General features: G+C 45.4%; 1 protein-coding gene across 3 annotated transcripts in view; it reads right to left on the bottom strand.

Annotated features, from left to right (window-relative positions):
- depdc5 (DEP domain containing 5, GATOR1 subcomplex subunit) overlaps positions 1-17898 on the bottom strand; it is a 253508-nt gene that overhangs the window by 200726 nt on the left and 34884 nt on the right. For all 3 annotated transcript variants that reach the window (XM_038793299.1, XM_038793316.1, XM_038793307.1), the window contains exons 11-13: positions 17561-17633; positions 5437-5540; positions 3017-3091 (exon numbers count right to left, since the gene is read on the bottom strand). In XM_038793299.1, coding sequence (XP_038649227.1) covers positions 3017-3091; positions 5437-5540; positions 17561-17633 — 252 coding nt within the window. The remainder of the gene's footprint in view (positions 1-3016; positions 3092-5436; positions 5541-17560; positions 17634-17898) is intronic.

The following is a 17898-nucleotide window of genomic DNA, read 5'->3' as shown; positions in this document are numbered from 1 at the left end:
CCTTTTACGATGGAGATGAAGAGAAATCTTTTCTCTGAGGATCATTAGTCTTTGGAATTCTTTTCCCTAGAAAGCAGTAGATGTCATTGAATTTATTCAATGCGGAGTTAGATAAATTTTTGATAGACGTGGGGATCAAAGGTTATGAGGGCACAACCAGATCAGCCATGACCTTAACAAATAGTGCAGTGGACTCAAAAGACTGAATGGCCTACTCCTGCTCCGAAGTCCCGTGTTCCTAAGTAAAACACAATTTTCTGGATTGGAGAGATGGTGGTCACACTAAACCTCTGCTCGGTCACAGGTTCTTATGATCTGGTTGTCATTGGGAAAGAAACCCAAACAGAAAGCTATTGAAAATTAAATAACAGTTTACACTTTAACAATTAAATAGGGGCAACTGTTGTTGGATACAGAAACAGAGGGAGAGAGAAAAACACAAGCAGCTAGTGCTGTGAAGAGAATGTTGAACTACATTTTGTGTTAAACTAAGCAGAATGCGAGGAAAAGTTGGTTTTCTGATTGAAAGGAAGGGCTAGGGAATGACAGAATTTAAGGAGATTTAAGGGACAAGATGTAATTGAGGTAGGACGCGCTGGTGAAGTTGACTCTGGAATACTCAGATGGAGTCAAACTATTTTTGAAGAACATTGAAGATTTAACTGGGTGTAGCAAGGAGTGGTGAACCTGCTGGAAACTTGGGACCTAATCTTGTATTGCCATTGTGATGAATGTAGGAATTTCAGAGATATTGTATTATATGCATTTGGTACAGTAGGGATTAAAACCCTGGGTTAGTGTGTGTATGACTGATGCAGTAGTTTTTTTTAAAGAGATCTTGGTTTGCAAGACAGCTGGGCTTTTTGGAACCCTGGGGTGCAATTAAAGCACTGTAAAAGTTTGGGCAAATGGATTTTTGTTTATATTAAGAAGGTTCTCTGCAAAGTAGTTAATTGGAGACATTGTGGCCAGTTTAGTAAGATAATATAGTTAATGGGAGGAGTTTGGGATTGAAGCAGTCAGGTGTTGAGAAGTTTCTGAAGATATACACCTAGATATTCTGCTTTGTTCTGATAGGGTTCAGGTCTATCTTTTCAAACAGCCTCAAAAGACATTTCTATACAGCAAGTATTCCTGCGTGCTAACTGTATTTAAAGGTGGATTGGGATCGGAGATGTTTTGTTGGTTCAGTGGAAATAAATATAACAGTTGGGGGTTATTGTGTCACCGTATTGATTAGCATTTTTTAAAAAAAATTTAGAGTACCCAATTCATTTTTTCCAAGGGGCAATCTAGCTTGGCCAATCCACCTACCCTGCACATACTTGGGTTGTGGGGGTGAAACCCACACAAACATGGGGACAATGTGCAAACTCCACACAGACAGTGACCCAGAGCTGGGATCAAACCTGGGACCTCAGTGCCGTGAGGCAACAGTGCTAACCAATGTGCCACTGTGCTGCCCCTTTGATTAGCATTTTTAAGGGATAATTGGCAGCCATTTTCTTGTGTGATGTTAAAGATGTTTAAATTCTCTGTTAGTAATCAAGTTTCTTTTAGTATATCATATCCCTATTTTGTATGAAATCACTCTAAGAGCTGGGTATCCTTTCCGGTCTTACAAAACTAAAATAAAATATTGGGGTTTCCATCCAGTATCCTAGCCACTGTTGGGGTCTGGTCCGGGATTGGAATACTATCCATCTGCCAGAATTGCAGTGCACACCAAAAGGTGTAAGAAGTATCGTGATTGTGTTAATTAGGAAATATGAAAGTACCTTTTCTTTAGTTTGGTGAATTAAATGGTTATTAAATAGTGTTCGATCCATGATCTTAATCTATTTGTTACAGTAAAAGACTTGACACATGAAGTATCGTCCTTTGGTTGTTTCTGTTATTTCACCAGAAAATTCTCTTTCGTGGTTTCCACAGGGATCCTGATCATTTGCACCAGGAATTTATTCAGTTTCCCATCGCTGAATACCTCTCCCTTATCCAGAAAGCTAATTCTATCTATAGTACAAAATAAGCCCAAAAGAAATCGGTGAAGTAGGCAGCTATATGGCCCCTCAGGTTTACGCCACCATTCAACTATTGAAACTCAACTCCACGTTCCTGCTCTCCAATTCCCTTAAAAATCAGTTCGGTCTGATTCCAAAACCCTGACTTTTCCAAACACAGGCCAAGTAAGCACATTACTAACTGTAACTGTGCTGTACAGTGTCAGGGTATAAACTGCTTTACCTTCTCAGAAAATACCAAATACCCTGCACACTGCTTCTTAATGATGGCACATGACAGCAGGAACACTCAAATTTGTGGGAAGAACAGGAGAATAGACAATTACAAGTGATATCTCATCTCCCTTCCCAATGTGTTCAGTTCCTATGTAGATTACATCTCAGAAATTGGAAATGCTACTCTGACCAATACTGCCTCTATTAAAGCCACTCTTCACTCTTGTTCCCAGAGTAACAAGCCTATTTAAAGAACCCATAATAGCCAAGATTAACTCTTGGCTACATGCTCAATTTAAGGCAGTGTTAAACCTTGAATTTCATAGGAAAAGATTGTTTCATCTTGGTTGCCATCATCGCAAAAAAGATTGCAAATAACAGAATATTGTTTTCTCTCCAATTCATATGAAGTACAGCTCCGTGGGTGACAGCAGCCCTCTTGTATCTCACATACATGAGCTTCGAGAGGGAAGCTGAGAGAGCTATTTAACAGCAGGAATCTAGGGGAAACTGTTGGAATTACACACGTGTCCAAATCTACCCCTCCTACTCCATCCAGTTGAAGATACTGGACAGCGATCGGTTGACTCATTCCCCCCTCGTCAGCCCGCGGGCACTGAAATCAGTTGTGGTCAGCCAGTTGCACAGACCAAGATTTGAACTGGACCTTCCTGGTCTTCCAGGATCAGAGCCAGAGCTGTCAGTGTCGCGAGGACAAAGCTAGTCAACGTCACTCTTCAATCCCCCAAACATGAATCAAATGGCACACGGGTACGTACCATTAAAGGAGAGATTGATGGCCTCCAAATAGTTTCCTTGGGCCGCTGTAGCATTCTGTCCACGTGGAAACCCATCTAAGGAAGGAAGAAAAGCAGCAGCACAGTTTGTACAATGCAAAGCTTTGAATATGTTGCAGTTCTATTAGCGACCATTCACTCTACAGTAGTAACTGGTCGCTGTACACTCCAGATCCTTTGATATTGGCGTTAATAATATTATCGCACATGCAGTGGCTGGGTGGAAACCCAACTTTACTTTTAGTTGCGATTGTGACAGAGCACCGATTTCTGATAAATCAGTTGGCTAGATGGCTGGTTCGTGATGCAGAGCGAAGGGGTCAGTAACCAGGGGACGTAGATTTAAGTTAAGAGGACAGGGGGTTTAAGAGGGATTTAAGGAAAACATTTTTCACCCAGAGGGCAGTGGGAATCTGGAACTCACTGCCTGAAAGGATGGTACAGGCAGTAACCCTCACACCATTTAAGTAGTATTCAGAGGAGCACTTGAAATGCCAAAGCATACAAGGCTACAGACCAAGTGCTGGAAAATGGGATTTGAATAGATAGGTGCTTGATGGCCAGCATGGACATGGTGAGCTGAAGGGCCTCTTTCTGTGCTGTAAAAACACGCTCTCTCTAAGTAACACACGATCATACAAATCTGGAGTAAGAGAAGACTCTTCATGCCTGCTCTGCCATTTGATATGATGGCATTTTAATTGTAGCCTCTACATTCTTGTCTACCCCCTATACCTTTTACTTTCTTGTAAGTGACCTAAGCCGAGAATCGACCCTGGGACCCTGCAGCTGTGAAGCAACAGTGCTAACCACTGTGCTACCATGCCAACTCACATTCTTCTACATATCAATGAATTTAGGCCCAATCTGACAACTGTTCCTCATACAACAATCTCTTCGGCCCAGGAATCAGCTATGTGAGCCTTCTCTGCAGTAGACTTAAGACAGGGATTGATAGATTTCTAGATACTAAAGATATGAAGGGATATGGGGATCATACGGTAAAATGGAGAATGGCCTGCTCCTCTTTCCGACGTTCCAACGTAGTGTCAGTACTATAAGGGCTCATCCTGTTGATTCCCTTATTTCCTATTTCTTTATTTTTGCTGTTATCATTTTGATCATGGATGCTTCATGGACATATACCTTTAAGTCAAGCAGGGGAAGTGAGGAATTCAAAAGTTACAAAACAGAACACCGTGCTAGCCTTCGGACAGCAGAACTCAGGCTTTTCGGCACCGAGAGATCAATGGGACTCGGTTCGATTGGTTGGCTGGTGGCCAACGAATTGGCCAAAAGGCCGTATTCTGCCCAGTAACAGGCGATGATTGGATCCTGCCCAAGTAAGATGGTTTTCTGAGAGCCAGGGGAAAGACAGCTGGAGTCCTGGATACTCTCTCCCTCGTGCTTTCTCTAGAGCTGTATGGCTGTATTCATGCAGATAGAATCTGCATGAATCTAGTGAAAACCTCAAATTTAAAGCCTAGATTGAAGAAAGGTGTGCTCGAAACAACCATCTGAAACAAAGGCTCTTATCTTTTCACTTTCATTATTTTTACGTCCCTCTTCTCCCCTCTACGTTTGTCTGTCTTTTGTGTGTATGCATAGAGGGTGGGGCGAGTTTAAGTGGGGGGGGGGGGGGGGGTAGGAATTAGATAACAGTTAACCTGTTGTAATTGCTGCATATTTAATTAGAGTTATTGACGTTAATAAATTTAATTGTGTTTAAATTTACAAACCAGGTGATTGCAGTTATTGGGCAGCTAAGGGTCAAAGGCTTTGGGGTTTTTTTCTGAGAAATATCTATTCATTTCAAGTGTGTTGCAACTCCGGGTCGAATGATGCTGGAATTGACCACGCCTTAGCCGAGGGGTTTAACAGTACACATGAATTTTCCAGCAGAGAGTGGACACTGAAGGTAATTTTCATGTCTTAATGCAGACACCACAGTAAACAGTCATGCTTTAATCAACATGAAGTACATTCTTTCAGTGACTGTCCAACCATTGCAGTCCATTTCTTACTACCAGGATGAATGTCTCCTCCACCTTGTGTGTTGCTGTGACCCGATGTTAAATGTGTTTGGGAACATTTTGCAGCAGTTATTAATCTACAATATAACATCTGTCCACACTTTCATAAAGTTACTGTCAGAAATACCTGCTTCCAGAGCAGCACGGTGGTGCAGTGGTTAGCATTGCTGCCTCACGGCGCCGAGGTCCCAGGTTCGATCCCGGCTCTGGGTCACTGTCCGTGTGGAGTTTTCACATTCTCCCCGTGTTTGCGTGGGTTTCACCCCAACAGCCCAAAGATGTGCAGGGTAGGTGGATTGGCCACGCTAAATTGCCCCTTAATTGGAAAAATGAATTGGGTAATCTAAATTTTAAAATAAAAATAAATACCTGCTTCCTGCAACCGCACCAGGACAGGATACTGAATGAATAGCTTTTTAATTGTTGTAAGTAGTGAAGTCCACTCTTCCCGTCTTTCATTCTGTGCAACCACTCTGGGAATATAAAAGTTGTCGGAAAACAAGGGAATATCATCAGTCCAGATTTCAGCTTGCTAATTTTGGAGGTCATTTACAAATTTAGGCCATGACTAAATGGATCTATTATACAAAAAGTACCAACGCTCCCAAAGAAATAAACAGCATATACAGCTGGGTTCAATTAAAAACATATCAAAACATAAAGAGCGATTAGCCAGTTAGCAGGACAATATTTATACACACTCTAGTCTTGTCTTCTGTCATCTGTTTCATGTAGTAATTCAAAGATCCAAGTTAAACCATGTCCCGCATGTTGACCCATGTTACTTACTTACTGAGCATAATTGTTCTTACTGACTTGGTTCAGTGGGTTACACCATGTTACCCCAAACCTTGCACTTGTGCTGAAACTATCGCAGAATCACCAAAAAATACAGTGCAGAAAAGGCCCTTCGGCCAATCGTGTCGTCACTGCCTCATGAAAGGCACCTGATCTGCCACTCCTAATCCCATTTGTCTGTAATCTCCTCCCTCGCCTCCCACAGGGACACAATTCATCCGGACCTGGAGATTTCTCCACTTTTAAGCCTGCCAACACCTCCAATACCTTGTCCCTCCCTATCACAACTTGCTCAATAACCTCACAGTGTCTCTCCCCGAGTTCCATAACTGTCTCCTCATTCTCTTTAGGACACTAAAGGCAATTTAGCATGGCCACTCCACCTAACCTGTACGTCTTTGGATTGAGAGGAAACCGGAGCACCTAGAGGAAACCCACGCAGACACGGGGAGAACGTGCAGACTCCCGCACAGACAGTGACCCAAGCCGGGAATCGAACCTGGGACACTCTACCAATGTCCTCTGGCTCCACCCACAGATTGCCCTCTTGGTCCCTAATGGGCCCTACTTTTTCCTTAGTCATCCTCGTCCCATTGATCTACGGATCAAATATCTTGGGATTTTCCCTACTTTTACCAGCCAGAGATTTCTCATATTCTCTCTTTGCTCTTCTAATTGATTTCTTAAGCTCCATCCTGCACTTTCTATCCTCCACTAATGCCCCTGTTGATTTGCCCTCCTGCACTTATTGAAAGCCTCTCTCTTCCTTCTTATTGTACCCTGAATATCTCTGGTCATCCATGGTTCCCTGGGCTTATTACTCCTTCCTGTTACCCTTGAGGGAACATGTTGGGCCTGTATCCCCCCCATTTCCTCTTTGAACACCCCCCCCCCACTGCTCTTCTGTAGATCTTCCCACCAGTAACTTGTTCCAATCTACCTTGACCAGATCCTGCCTTATTTTACTAAAGTCTGCTCTCTGCAAATTCAAGACCTATCACTGCAATTTGTCTATTTCCTTGTCCATAACAAACTTAAATTGTACGAGTGAATGCTATCACTAAATGCTCCCCCGCCATCACATCAATCAGCAAAATAGGGCAGCACTGTAGCACAGTGGATAGCATTGTGGCTTCACAACGCCAGGGTCCCAGGTTCGATTCCCCACTGGGTCACTATCTGTGCGGAGTCTGCACGTTCTCCGTGTGTCTGCATGGGTTTCCTGCGGGTGCTCTGGTTTGCTCACACAGTCCAAAGATGTGCAGGTTTGGTGGATTGGCCATCCTAAATTGCCCTTAATGTCCAAAAGGGTTGGGAGGGGTTATTGGGTTACGGGGATAGGGTGGAAGTGAGGGCTTAAGTGGGTTGGTGCAGACTCGATGGGCCGAATGGTCTCCTTCTGCACTGTATGTTCCATGTCCGGCTTCATTCCCCAGAATTAGGTCCAGCACGGCACCATCCACGTATTGAGCTAAAAAGTACTGTTGTATATATTTTACAAACTCTGCTCCATCTAAGCCCTTAACACAATGACTATCCCAGTTAATGTTGGGAAAGTTGAAATCACCCACTATATAGAACATAGAACAGTACAGCACAGAACAGGCCCTTCGGCCCTTGATGTTGTGCCGAGCAATGATCACCCTACGCAAACCCACGTATCCACCCTATACCCGTAACCCAACAACCCCCCCTTAACCTTACTTTTTAGGACACTACGGGCAATTTAGCATGGCTAATCCACCTAACCCGCACATCTTTGGACTATTGTTATTGTTATTTGCCTATTATTATTTTTACACACTTCTGCAAATTGTGCAGATATCTGCTCCTCAATTTCCCGCTATCTGGGGGTCTATAATAAACACCTTGCAATGTGGCTGCCCCTTTTTTATTCGTAAATTCTACCCACAAAGCTTCATTTAATGACACCCCCAAGATATCATCTCTCCTTACTGCAGTAATTGACTCCTTAACTAATAGTGCAATGCCTCCCCCTCTTGAAATGAAAAAATGAAATGAAAATCGCTTATTGTCACAAGTAGGCTTCAAATGAAGTTACTGTGAAAAGCCCCTAGTCGCCACATTCCGGCACCTGTTCGGGGAGGCTGATACGGGAATTGAACCGTGCAGCTGGCCTGCCTTGGTCTGCTTTCAAAGCCAACGATTTAGCCCCGTGCTGAACCAGCCCCTTTGGCCCCTCCCCTGTCCCTCCTGAAGATTCTGTATCCCGGGATGTTAAGCTGCCAATCCTGCCCGTACCTTAACCACGTCTCCGTGATGGTTACTATATCATAATTCCACCCTCACCCTTAACGCAAACATTTTACCTGTAATACTCCGGGCATTACAGTAGAGGCCAGTCAGCCTCGTCTCACTCTCTTGAAACTTACTACTGCTGTATTCCTTTGGACTGGATTGTTTTTCTGTCCCTTCCCCCTGCAGAATTAGTTTAAACACATCCAAAGAGCACTAGCAGACCTAAAAGCCTACAGAAAGTAAGATGGACAGTGGGCGAGTACAGAATAAGGTTCATCTACAACAATCCCAAGTCAAATAACCTGCTGGCATGGTTTTGATTCACATCTGAAGGGCGACACGGTGGTGCAGTGGTTGGCACTGCTGCATGCGGCACTGAGGACCCGGGTTCAATCCTGGCCCCAGGTCACTGTCCGTGTGGAGTTTGCACATTACCCACGTATAGGTTTTCACCCCCACACCCAAAGATGTTCAGGTTAGGTGGATTGTCCATGCTAAATTGCCACTTCATTGCAAAAATAATAACTGGGTGCCCTGACCAGGTGAATGAGATACTGGAGAAACTGCCACTTGGAACCAGGAGCTATATAATAATCTGTTCAGGAACAGTGAGGAGTAAGAACTTATATTTTTGCTGCCAGTTCAGTCACATCGTGCTAATTTGTCCACCATTTTTAGAAGCATATTGGCATCAAGTTGGAGAATCAGGGGCGAACTTCTCCCCTACCCGGCGGGGCGGGGATCCCGGCGTAGCGGAGTGGCGCCAACCACTCCGGCGTCGGGCCTCCCCAAAGGTGCGGAATTCTCCGCACCTTTAGGGGCTAGGCCCGCGCCGGAGTGGCTTCCACTCCGGCGACTAGCGCCAACGGCCTTTGGCGCTACGCCGATCAAAGTCGGGGCTGGCCGAAAGGCCTTCACCGGTTGGCATGAGTCCGCGCATGCACTGGAGCGTCAGCGGCCGCTGTCGTCACCACCGGCGCATGCACGGTGGAGGGGGTCTCTTCCGCCTCAGCCATGGTGGAGGCCGTGGCGGCGGCGGAAGAAAAAGAGTGCCCCCACGGCACAGGCCCACCCGCCGATCGGTGGGCCCCGATCGCGGGCCAGGCCACCGTGGGGGCACACCCCGGGGTCCGATCACCCCACGCCCCCCCTAGGACCCCGGGGGCCCGCTCGCGCCGCCAATCCCACCGGCGCAGAGGTAGTTTAAACCACGTCGTCGGGAGAGGCCTGACAGCAGCGGGACTTCGGCCCATCGCGGGCCAGAGAATCGCTGCGGGGGGCACGCCGGTCGGCGGGGCGTGATTCCTGCCCCCGCGATTCCCGGGTGGCGGAGAATACGCCGGCCCCGGGCAATTCCCGGGGGGGGGGAAGAGAAGGTCGGAGAATTTTGCTCCAGAATCCTTGATTTGAATTGGTGCTGAGTTAGCATTGTGTCCAGTTACATTCAACAGCATTAATTTTCCTTTTGTGCTGCTTTATTTTGCCTTTCGGAATTTATATTTTGTAACAAGTGAGCTGTAGTGCTGTTCAAGATCTCTTGTAGAGCAAAAATTGCCAGCATATCTTTTACCAGATATTCTGACAGCATCAATCAAAGTTGTATGCTTTTTCTAGTATACTCTTTATTAAAAAGAAAAAACATTAAGGCATTGACAGTACAGTTACGGTATTAAGCTGATGCACAGATGTGATTTTTTGAGACAAGATGCACAAAAATTTGGACTGCTCATAGGTTTCCCCCTAATGTTTTCTTTTGTTTGGCTCTATCAGTGCTGTATTTCGCACTAAATTTGACCAGGAAATGGTTCTGAAACTTTTATGGTTGTGGGTGAAAGAAAAATTAAATCACTCAAATTGTTAATTTTTATAAGGTTAGATGTAATTTACACAGTTGCTGCTGCTTAACTGATAAATATGTTGCAGCTTGTATTAAGACAAAAAATGGTAAATACCATATTTTCTAACTTGTACTGGCCTTAATTTTGGATGCAAAGCATTCTTTGCTTGGTAATGTTTTGTATCAGATGTACCCTTGTTGAATAGCAAAAGGAGTGCCCTAAAACCATCATTTGCTGTTGATTTCTAACAGCTTTGAAGATGTTACAGTCTTGCTTGCTTTCTATATATTTCAGAAATAGTTTCAACTGTATTTATTCACGACCGTAAATACCATAGAACTGATGCAACTTCATCCCATAGGGATCATCGTGTGTAAAATAAACTCTGGCAGTGTTTTGATAGAAACTGTAGTGAATGAATAAGTACGCACACTGTTGTGTTGGTACCTTTGCAAGTGGTGTCAAAACACTGAAATTTTAGTCTTTCGTATTCAATAAAAATGACAAAATTGAAAAAAAAAAGCATTGTGCCCAGCTGCTTTGCGTGTTATAAATGGTTGGCACAGTGGTTAGCATTGCTGCCTCACAGCGCCAAGGGCCCCCGGTTCAATACCGGCTCCGGGTCACTGTCCGTGTGGAGTTTGCACATTCTCCCAGTGTCTACGTGGGTCTCACCCCCACAACCCAAGCATGTGGAGGGTAGGTGGATTGACCATGCTAAATTGCCCCTTAATTGGAAAAAATATTTGGGTGCAATTTTTAAAAAAAAAGAAAAGTAAATGAATGGGTTCAGCATCCCCAGCTGGAGGGGGACAAAAAAAAAAAGCTACACCATAACTTTGCTGGCAACTGGCTTGGACATTAACAGGTTCATGTAGAAATACCTCCAAAGGTCATAAAGCTCACCTTTCTTTTAATGTATTTGTTTAAGGGCTGTAGGCGACACTGGCGAGGCCAGCATTTATCACCCACACCTAATTGCCTTTGAGAAGGTGGTGGTGAGCTGTCTTTTTGAACCGCTGCAGTCCATGTGGTGTAAGTACACCCACAGTGCTGTTAGGGAGGGAGTTCCAGGATTTTGACTCAGTGACAGTGAAAGAATGGTGATATATTTCCAAGTCAGTATGATGAGTGACCGAGAGGGAAACTTCCAGGTGCCGATGTTCCCATGTGTTTGCTGCTCTTGTCCTTCTAGATGGTAGAGGGCATGGGTTTGGAAGGAGCCTTGGTGAGTTACTGCAGTGCATCTTGTAGATGGTACACACTGCTGCCATTGTGCATCGGTGATGGTGGGATTGAATGCTTTGACCTGGATGGTGTTGAGCTTCTCGAGTGTTGTTAGAGCTGCACTCATCCAGGCAAGTGAAGAGCATTCCATCACACTCCTGACTTGTGCCTTGTAGATGGTGGATAAGCTTTGGAGAGTCAGGAGGTGAGTTACCCTCTGCAGAATTCCCAGTCTCTGTCCTCTCTTGTAGCCACAGTATTTATATTGTCGGCCCATTCCAGTTCTGGTCATGAAGTAACCCCCAGGATGTTGATTTGGAGGGAGTTAACATTTACACAAGAATGGTCGAAGTAACACAACACAATTCAGTGGCCAGGAGAAGAGAAAACAGGATCAAACAATTTTTAAATGCTTTTTATTAGAAAGGGTACATAACGTACTAGAGGATGACCAGTACTGACAGAAAATTACCCCACCGAGTAGGGACATCAGGAGATACATAGAGGAAGAACTGGGGAAGAAAATAGGAGGAAAAAATAATTTGAAAATTCCCTGTTCCCAAATGTATGGATCTTGATAGAATTTTATTGGTGAGCACCAATGTCAGGAACCATACAGGAAATAGGAACAGGAGTCAGCCAATCAAACCATCAGGTCTGTTCTGACATTTGTGTTAGGCATGCCAGCTCTATAATTTTAAGGCCAATTCCCTGCACATTTTCCGCATGGCTAAATAACCATACTTTCCAACTCAATCTGGAATGTTAATTCGGTGTCTTTCCCTTCACAGGTGATGGTAGACCTTCTGCATGTTTCTGAAGCTTCAGATTTCCATTATCCATTGGATTTCACCCACGTCACCCATTTACTCCTCTCTCAGCCTCTCAGGTTGAGTCCAAAGAAATGGAAAGCATTAAGTTTGTTACTGACAGGATTTTTGGGCAGCCGAGGGTCTCCATAAATTCTGCCCAGCCTTGGGACCTGGAGAGGACACTGTACTGCAATGCACAACATTAACAGAACATGGGAGACTGCAGTTACAGGCGTTAAACCCAATTCAGCTGGCGTTGATATTGCGACCTGTCTCCGATGGTGAGAGGGACCATCATATCCCACTGGTCAGCCATAGGCCAATTCAATTTGGACAGCCTGACTAGTAAGATGCTGACACCGCCATGTTCCAGCTGCTTCACTGGGTGCTTGGAGCTTAGAGCCTCTGCTCAACAAGTGGGCAGAATCCAACGCACCAGCCAAATAATTGAAAAGAAAGAAGATGCCAACTCTTTGATTGGCCAGCTGGGACTGAGAGAGAGCTTGCAGCTGATCATTAACACATGCACAACAACTGGGGCTGATATGGAAACTGCTAAACATTACAGTGACTGTACATTTATGAAATATCGCCTCAAGAAACCAGGTTTGTCGAGGGAGGATTGCTGAAAGAAAAGCATTGCACATTCTTCTGGTGGGAAGAGTTCAGGAGAATCGAGTGAGCACGGTGCAGAACTCTCGATCCTCTCTATCCATACTCTCGATGATATAAACCCCACCCCACCCCATCTCCATCCCACAAGTGGTTCAGAATGTGTTTCTCCATATATCTAGCAACTCAAATGAGGCCTGTTAACTTCATGAGCATCGATGCTCGAATGCTGTGCTTCATGACAAAAGACCAGTCTTCTGAGGAGCTTGATACTGCTATTAGCGGATACCCCAAGTCAGGACATCTTTATCTCCTGGGGCACTTCAATGCAACAGTGAGCACAGATCATGAAGCATGGCACGCCTACCTCAGGCATCACAGCCTGGGAAAGATAAATGAGAACGGACATTGATCACATGAGCATTTCTGTTACCATGAGCTTTATGTAACAAACATCTTTCAGAGAAAACCGTGCCACACAATATCCTGGAGATATCAAAGATCAGCTGGATCTGATCATCACCAGACAAGACTCTCCAACCAGACAAGACTCTCTGGACAAGATTCTCAACACAAACAGCTACCGCAGAGCAGATTGTGATGGAGATCGCTCCATGGTGCGCACCAGGGGTAGTGAAAGTGAAAGTAAAAATCGCTTATTGTCACGAGTAGGCTTCAATGACGTTACTGTGAAAAGCCACTAGTCGCCACATTCCGGCGCCTGTTCGGGGAGGCTGGTACGGAAAATGAACCGTGCTGCTAGCCTGCCTTGGTCTGCTTTAAAAGCCAGCGATTTAGCCCAGTGTGCTAAACCAACCCAGTGTGCTAAACCAGTAGAATACAACCTCAAAGTTTATTCGTACATTGCAGAATTACTGTTCTCGTATCAATAATAATAATAATCTTTGTCACAAGTAGGCTTACATCAACACTGCAATGAAATTACTATGAAGAGCCCCTAGTTGCCACACTCCGGAGCCTGTTCGTGTACACAGAGAGAGAATTCAGAATGTCCAAATTACCTAACAGCACGTCTTTCGGTACTTGTGGGAGGAAACTGGAGCACCCGGGAGGAAATCCACGCAGACATGGGGAAAACGTGCAGACTCCGCACAGACAGTGACCCAAGCCGGGAATCGAGCCTGGGGCCCTGGCGCTGTGCAGCCATAGTGCTAACCACTGTGCAACCGTGCAGCCATGGCAGTCATATTCCCAACCTACTAAAATCAACAGGTCTTCAACTCAAGGGAACAGTCATTCTCTGTCATTCCCAGAGTGCAGAAGCAAAATAAAACATACTTCAAGACAGCAACTACAACGCCACTCTCTCAACACGGGAAGCAAGAGTGGAAAAACGTTAACCGGTCCAAGGCTAACATCACTGTTCTGAAGGCAAGCGGTTCGCTCTGATTAATTACAAGCGATATCCGAGCGAGAACACTCTGAATGCACTAACAGCAACTCCATATAAAGTCCTACAGGCTGCTAGGTGGTGTGCCAATGACTACTGGTTACACATGTGCCAGAATCTCCAGATGGCCTTCGGCACGGGGAATGTTAGAGGAATGTTGAAGGCAGCAAAAAGGCAACAGGTCGCTCAGCAAAGAAAGCAACTCCAATGAAAGTGGCAACACAAGTGGACAAGGTAGTCAAAAAAGCATATGGAATGCTGGCCTTCATTGGATGGGGCATTGAGTATAAAAACTAGCAAGTCATGCTACAGTTGTATAGAACCTTGGTAAGGCCCCACTTGGAATATTGCGCAAAATTCTGGTCACCACACTGCCAGAAGGATGTGGAGGTTTTGGAGAGGGTGCAGAGGAGGTTTACCAGGATGTTGCCTGGTCTGGAGGGTATTAATTATGCAGGGAGGCTGAATAGATTTGGACTGTTCTTATTAGAAAGACGGAAGTTGAGGGGTGACCTGATAGAGGTCTACAAGATTAAGAGAGGCATGGATAGAGTGGATGGGCAGGCACTCTTTCCCAGTGTGGAGGGGTCAGTCACCAGGGGACATAGGTTTAAGGTCAGTGGGGCAATGTTTAGAGGAGATATGCAAGACAGGTTTTTTACGCAGAGGGTGGTGAGCATCTAGATCACGCTGGCAGGGGAAGTTGTGGAAGCAGATACATTAAAGGCGTTCAAAAGGCATCTTGACAAATACATGGATAGGATGGGTATAGAAGGATACAGCACAAGGAAGTGCAGAGGGTTTTGGCCACGGTTGGTATCATGACCGGTACAGGCTTGGAGGGCCAAAGGGCCCATTGTTCTTTGTATACAAAGGCTGGGAGGTCATCACCAATTGAAATAGATGGATGGAATTCTACCTCGAGTTGTACTTCAGGGAGAACACCATCACTGAGGAAGCTCTGGAGACCATAAACAGCCTACCTGTCATTGCAGAGCTACCCACAGTAGAGGAGCTGAGCAAAGCTATTGACTCACAAAACTCCAGGTTGATGGTATATCGCCTGAACTCATGAAGCACATGAAACAAGCACTCCTACATCTGCACTAACTTCTCCGTCTCGTCTGCAGGGAGACGGCAATGCCCCAGGATCTGTGTGACACAAACAGAGACATTACAAGAACAAGGGCACTACAGTGATGCACCAACTACCGAGGTATCTCCTGCTGAGCATCGTGGAAAACGTATTTGCCCATGCAGCTCTGGTCAGACTGGAGATCCGGCTGAACTCATCCATCACAAATTCCTGTGTCTTTCTGAACTGGGAGATCCACAACTGACATGACCAGCTCAGTCTGGCAGTTGCAAGGAAAGTGCCATAAACAAGGGGGACCATTATATGTCACTTTCATCAACCTCACCATGACAGTCGACCGTGAGCAGAGGCAGTCTACTTAAGCTGCTGGAGAAAACTGGCTGCCTGTTGAAGTTGTTCAATGTGATCAATGATGTTTCATACAATCATAGAAACCTCTGGCACAGGAGGAGGACAGTGTACTTAACTCAGCAAATAACTGTGCTATGCTTTGATGAAACGAGGTACAAAGAGGAGCTGTTCCATTCCTTGTCTTTGCATGCTGAAAGTAAAACTCACTATATAAACAGTTGCATCAGTGCATCAGGTGAATTTATTTTGAGCTATCCCATTGATTCAGTGACAGGCTCCAATCGTATACAAGGGCTTCATTGTCCAATGTTACTACTGCTATCGCATGCACTAATGAACAGCTAGATGTCAAATCTGAAATTCGTCAGCCAGTTGGCACCCACCCTCCTCATCAGCCTGGTGTAGTGCAGTGAGACTGTCACTTAAGCACAGGCCGGAGCATTTGTTGATTATATGCACCATGGTTTTGCATTTCGCCACAGTTGCACAGGGATGGGTCATTGTGTCCCCAACGGAAGGGGTTGTTGCAGCAGGGTCCAACTCCAGTGCAAAACTGGTTCAGTTTGACCCATTTGCCATTTGGGAGGTTGAAGCCTGGGATTTCCAGTGTGGGATCATCAACCAAGTGCTGATTCTGTGCTGTGCTGTAGGTGTTGTACCACATGTCCTTCCACAGATCCACAGCAGAACTGCTTAGTTCGGGCAGGTCGGCGTAGATTGGCCGCCTTGTAATGAGATGTTTGCTGAATGGGGGAGTGGGTGATGTCTTCTACCAGTGGCATATCCGGATTTTTGCGCACTCTTTCTAGCAATCGTACAATTCTAGCAGACTGTTCAATCCGCTCTCTCTAAAAGATGCTGTCAGATTCTATGGTCTGCTGAGATTGCCCAGGATTTTCTGTTTTTGTTTCAGATTTCAGAACCCGCAGTAATTTGCTTTTGTCCAATCTGTCTGTTGGACTCTCTCACTGCTCAGTTAGACCCTCTGCTGCTTCCTTCTAGGCTTCAGTTTCCTGATTCTACCTTATTCATTTATTTGCAGGAGTTCTTGGATATGGGCGAGTTAAGCTTGCAGATCCAATCTGAGTGGAAGATGAGAGGTCAAAAGCACTTGCAAAAAGGCTCAGAGACAATGAGGAAAATGCTCGAGTCACATTGCGACACACAGGCAGAAAGAGAGCTAAGTAGAAAGATAGAGAGGGGGAGACGGAACAAATTATAATCTCTTCCTCAGATCTGTACGTCAAGAATCTGCTCACTAAGCTGTAAATCAAAGCTACCACCGTGAATAAGAAACTTCCCATGATGTGGGAACCATGGCAACTGTTAGCCAAGCTCATTTCAGCTGGGCACATTGGATGAAGACCATTCCAACATTGAAGGTGCAAACTACAATGTTCAACGGCTTCCAATGTCTCAAAACTGACGTGGTATGTGGGAACAGCTCTCAGATGGCTACTACATCTGTCACTCCAGCCAGTTGTCATAACTATAGCATTCCTACAGTGCAGGAGGCCATTTGGCCCATAGAGTCTGCACCGACCCTTTGAAACAGCACCCCACCTAGGCTCACTCCCCAGTAGCCCCACTTAACCTGCACATCTTTTGACACTAAGGGACAGTTTATCACGGCCAATCCAGCTAATCTGCAGATCTTTGGACTGTGGGAGGAACCCAGAGCACCCAGAAGAAACCCACCAGACACGGGGAGAACGTGCAAATTCCACACAAAGTTTTCCAAGACCGGAATTGAACCTGTGTCCCTGGCACGGTGAGGCAGCAGTGCTAATCATTGTGCCACCGTGCCGCCCATCATCGCAGTTGCTCATCTCTCTCTCTGGGACTCGGTAGCAACATCTTGGGAGTTCAGCCAAAACACCCTCCAGGCCAATTGCTTAAATATCTCAACATTTCACACCCACAATAGATAGAAAGGACTCATTTGCTCTTCAGTCAGATGTTCTGACCTCAGTCAATTCAACTTGAACACCGCCTCGTCCCATAATCAGCAGCTGAGAGCTCAGCTCACATTCAGCAAATCGTATGTACCTGGAGTGGGTGGAAGGGAAGGAAAAACAACAAAACTCACTTATAAAAGTCTTCATAGAATCGTCCCTCATGATCTTGCTGAATGGAGGGTCGGTGACTCTCTGGAAACTCATCTGTAACAAACACAATTGGCCTGTGAGTATAAGTTCTACCTCGTCAGGGCATTGTCAGGGGCATGCAGTCACAATCACAGGTGGAGCAAAGCAGGCCAAACTATGAATGTCCCGCAAAAGAAAATTTGTGTCCTTTCTGCCCTGTAACACCAACAACTTGATGCATTTAGTACCTTCAACTCTCCAAGGTACTTTACCAGGAGCAATCCGAAGCACAATTTGAAGCCAAACTACATGAGAAGATATTAATGGCCAAAAGTTTGGT

This window comes from Scyliorhinus canicula, chromosome 1 (genome assembly GCF_902713615.1).
Source record: "Scyliorhinus canicula chromosome 1, sScyCan1.1, whole genome shotgun sequence".
NCBI classification, from domain to species: Eukaryota; Metazoa; Chordata; class Chondrichthyes; order Carcharhiniformes; family Scyliorhinidae; genus Scyliorhinus; species Scyliorhinus canicula.
This window is presented reverse-complemented; position numbering and strand designations above follow the sequence as displayed.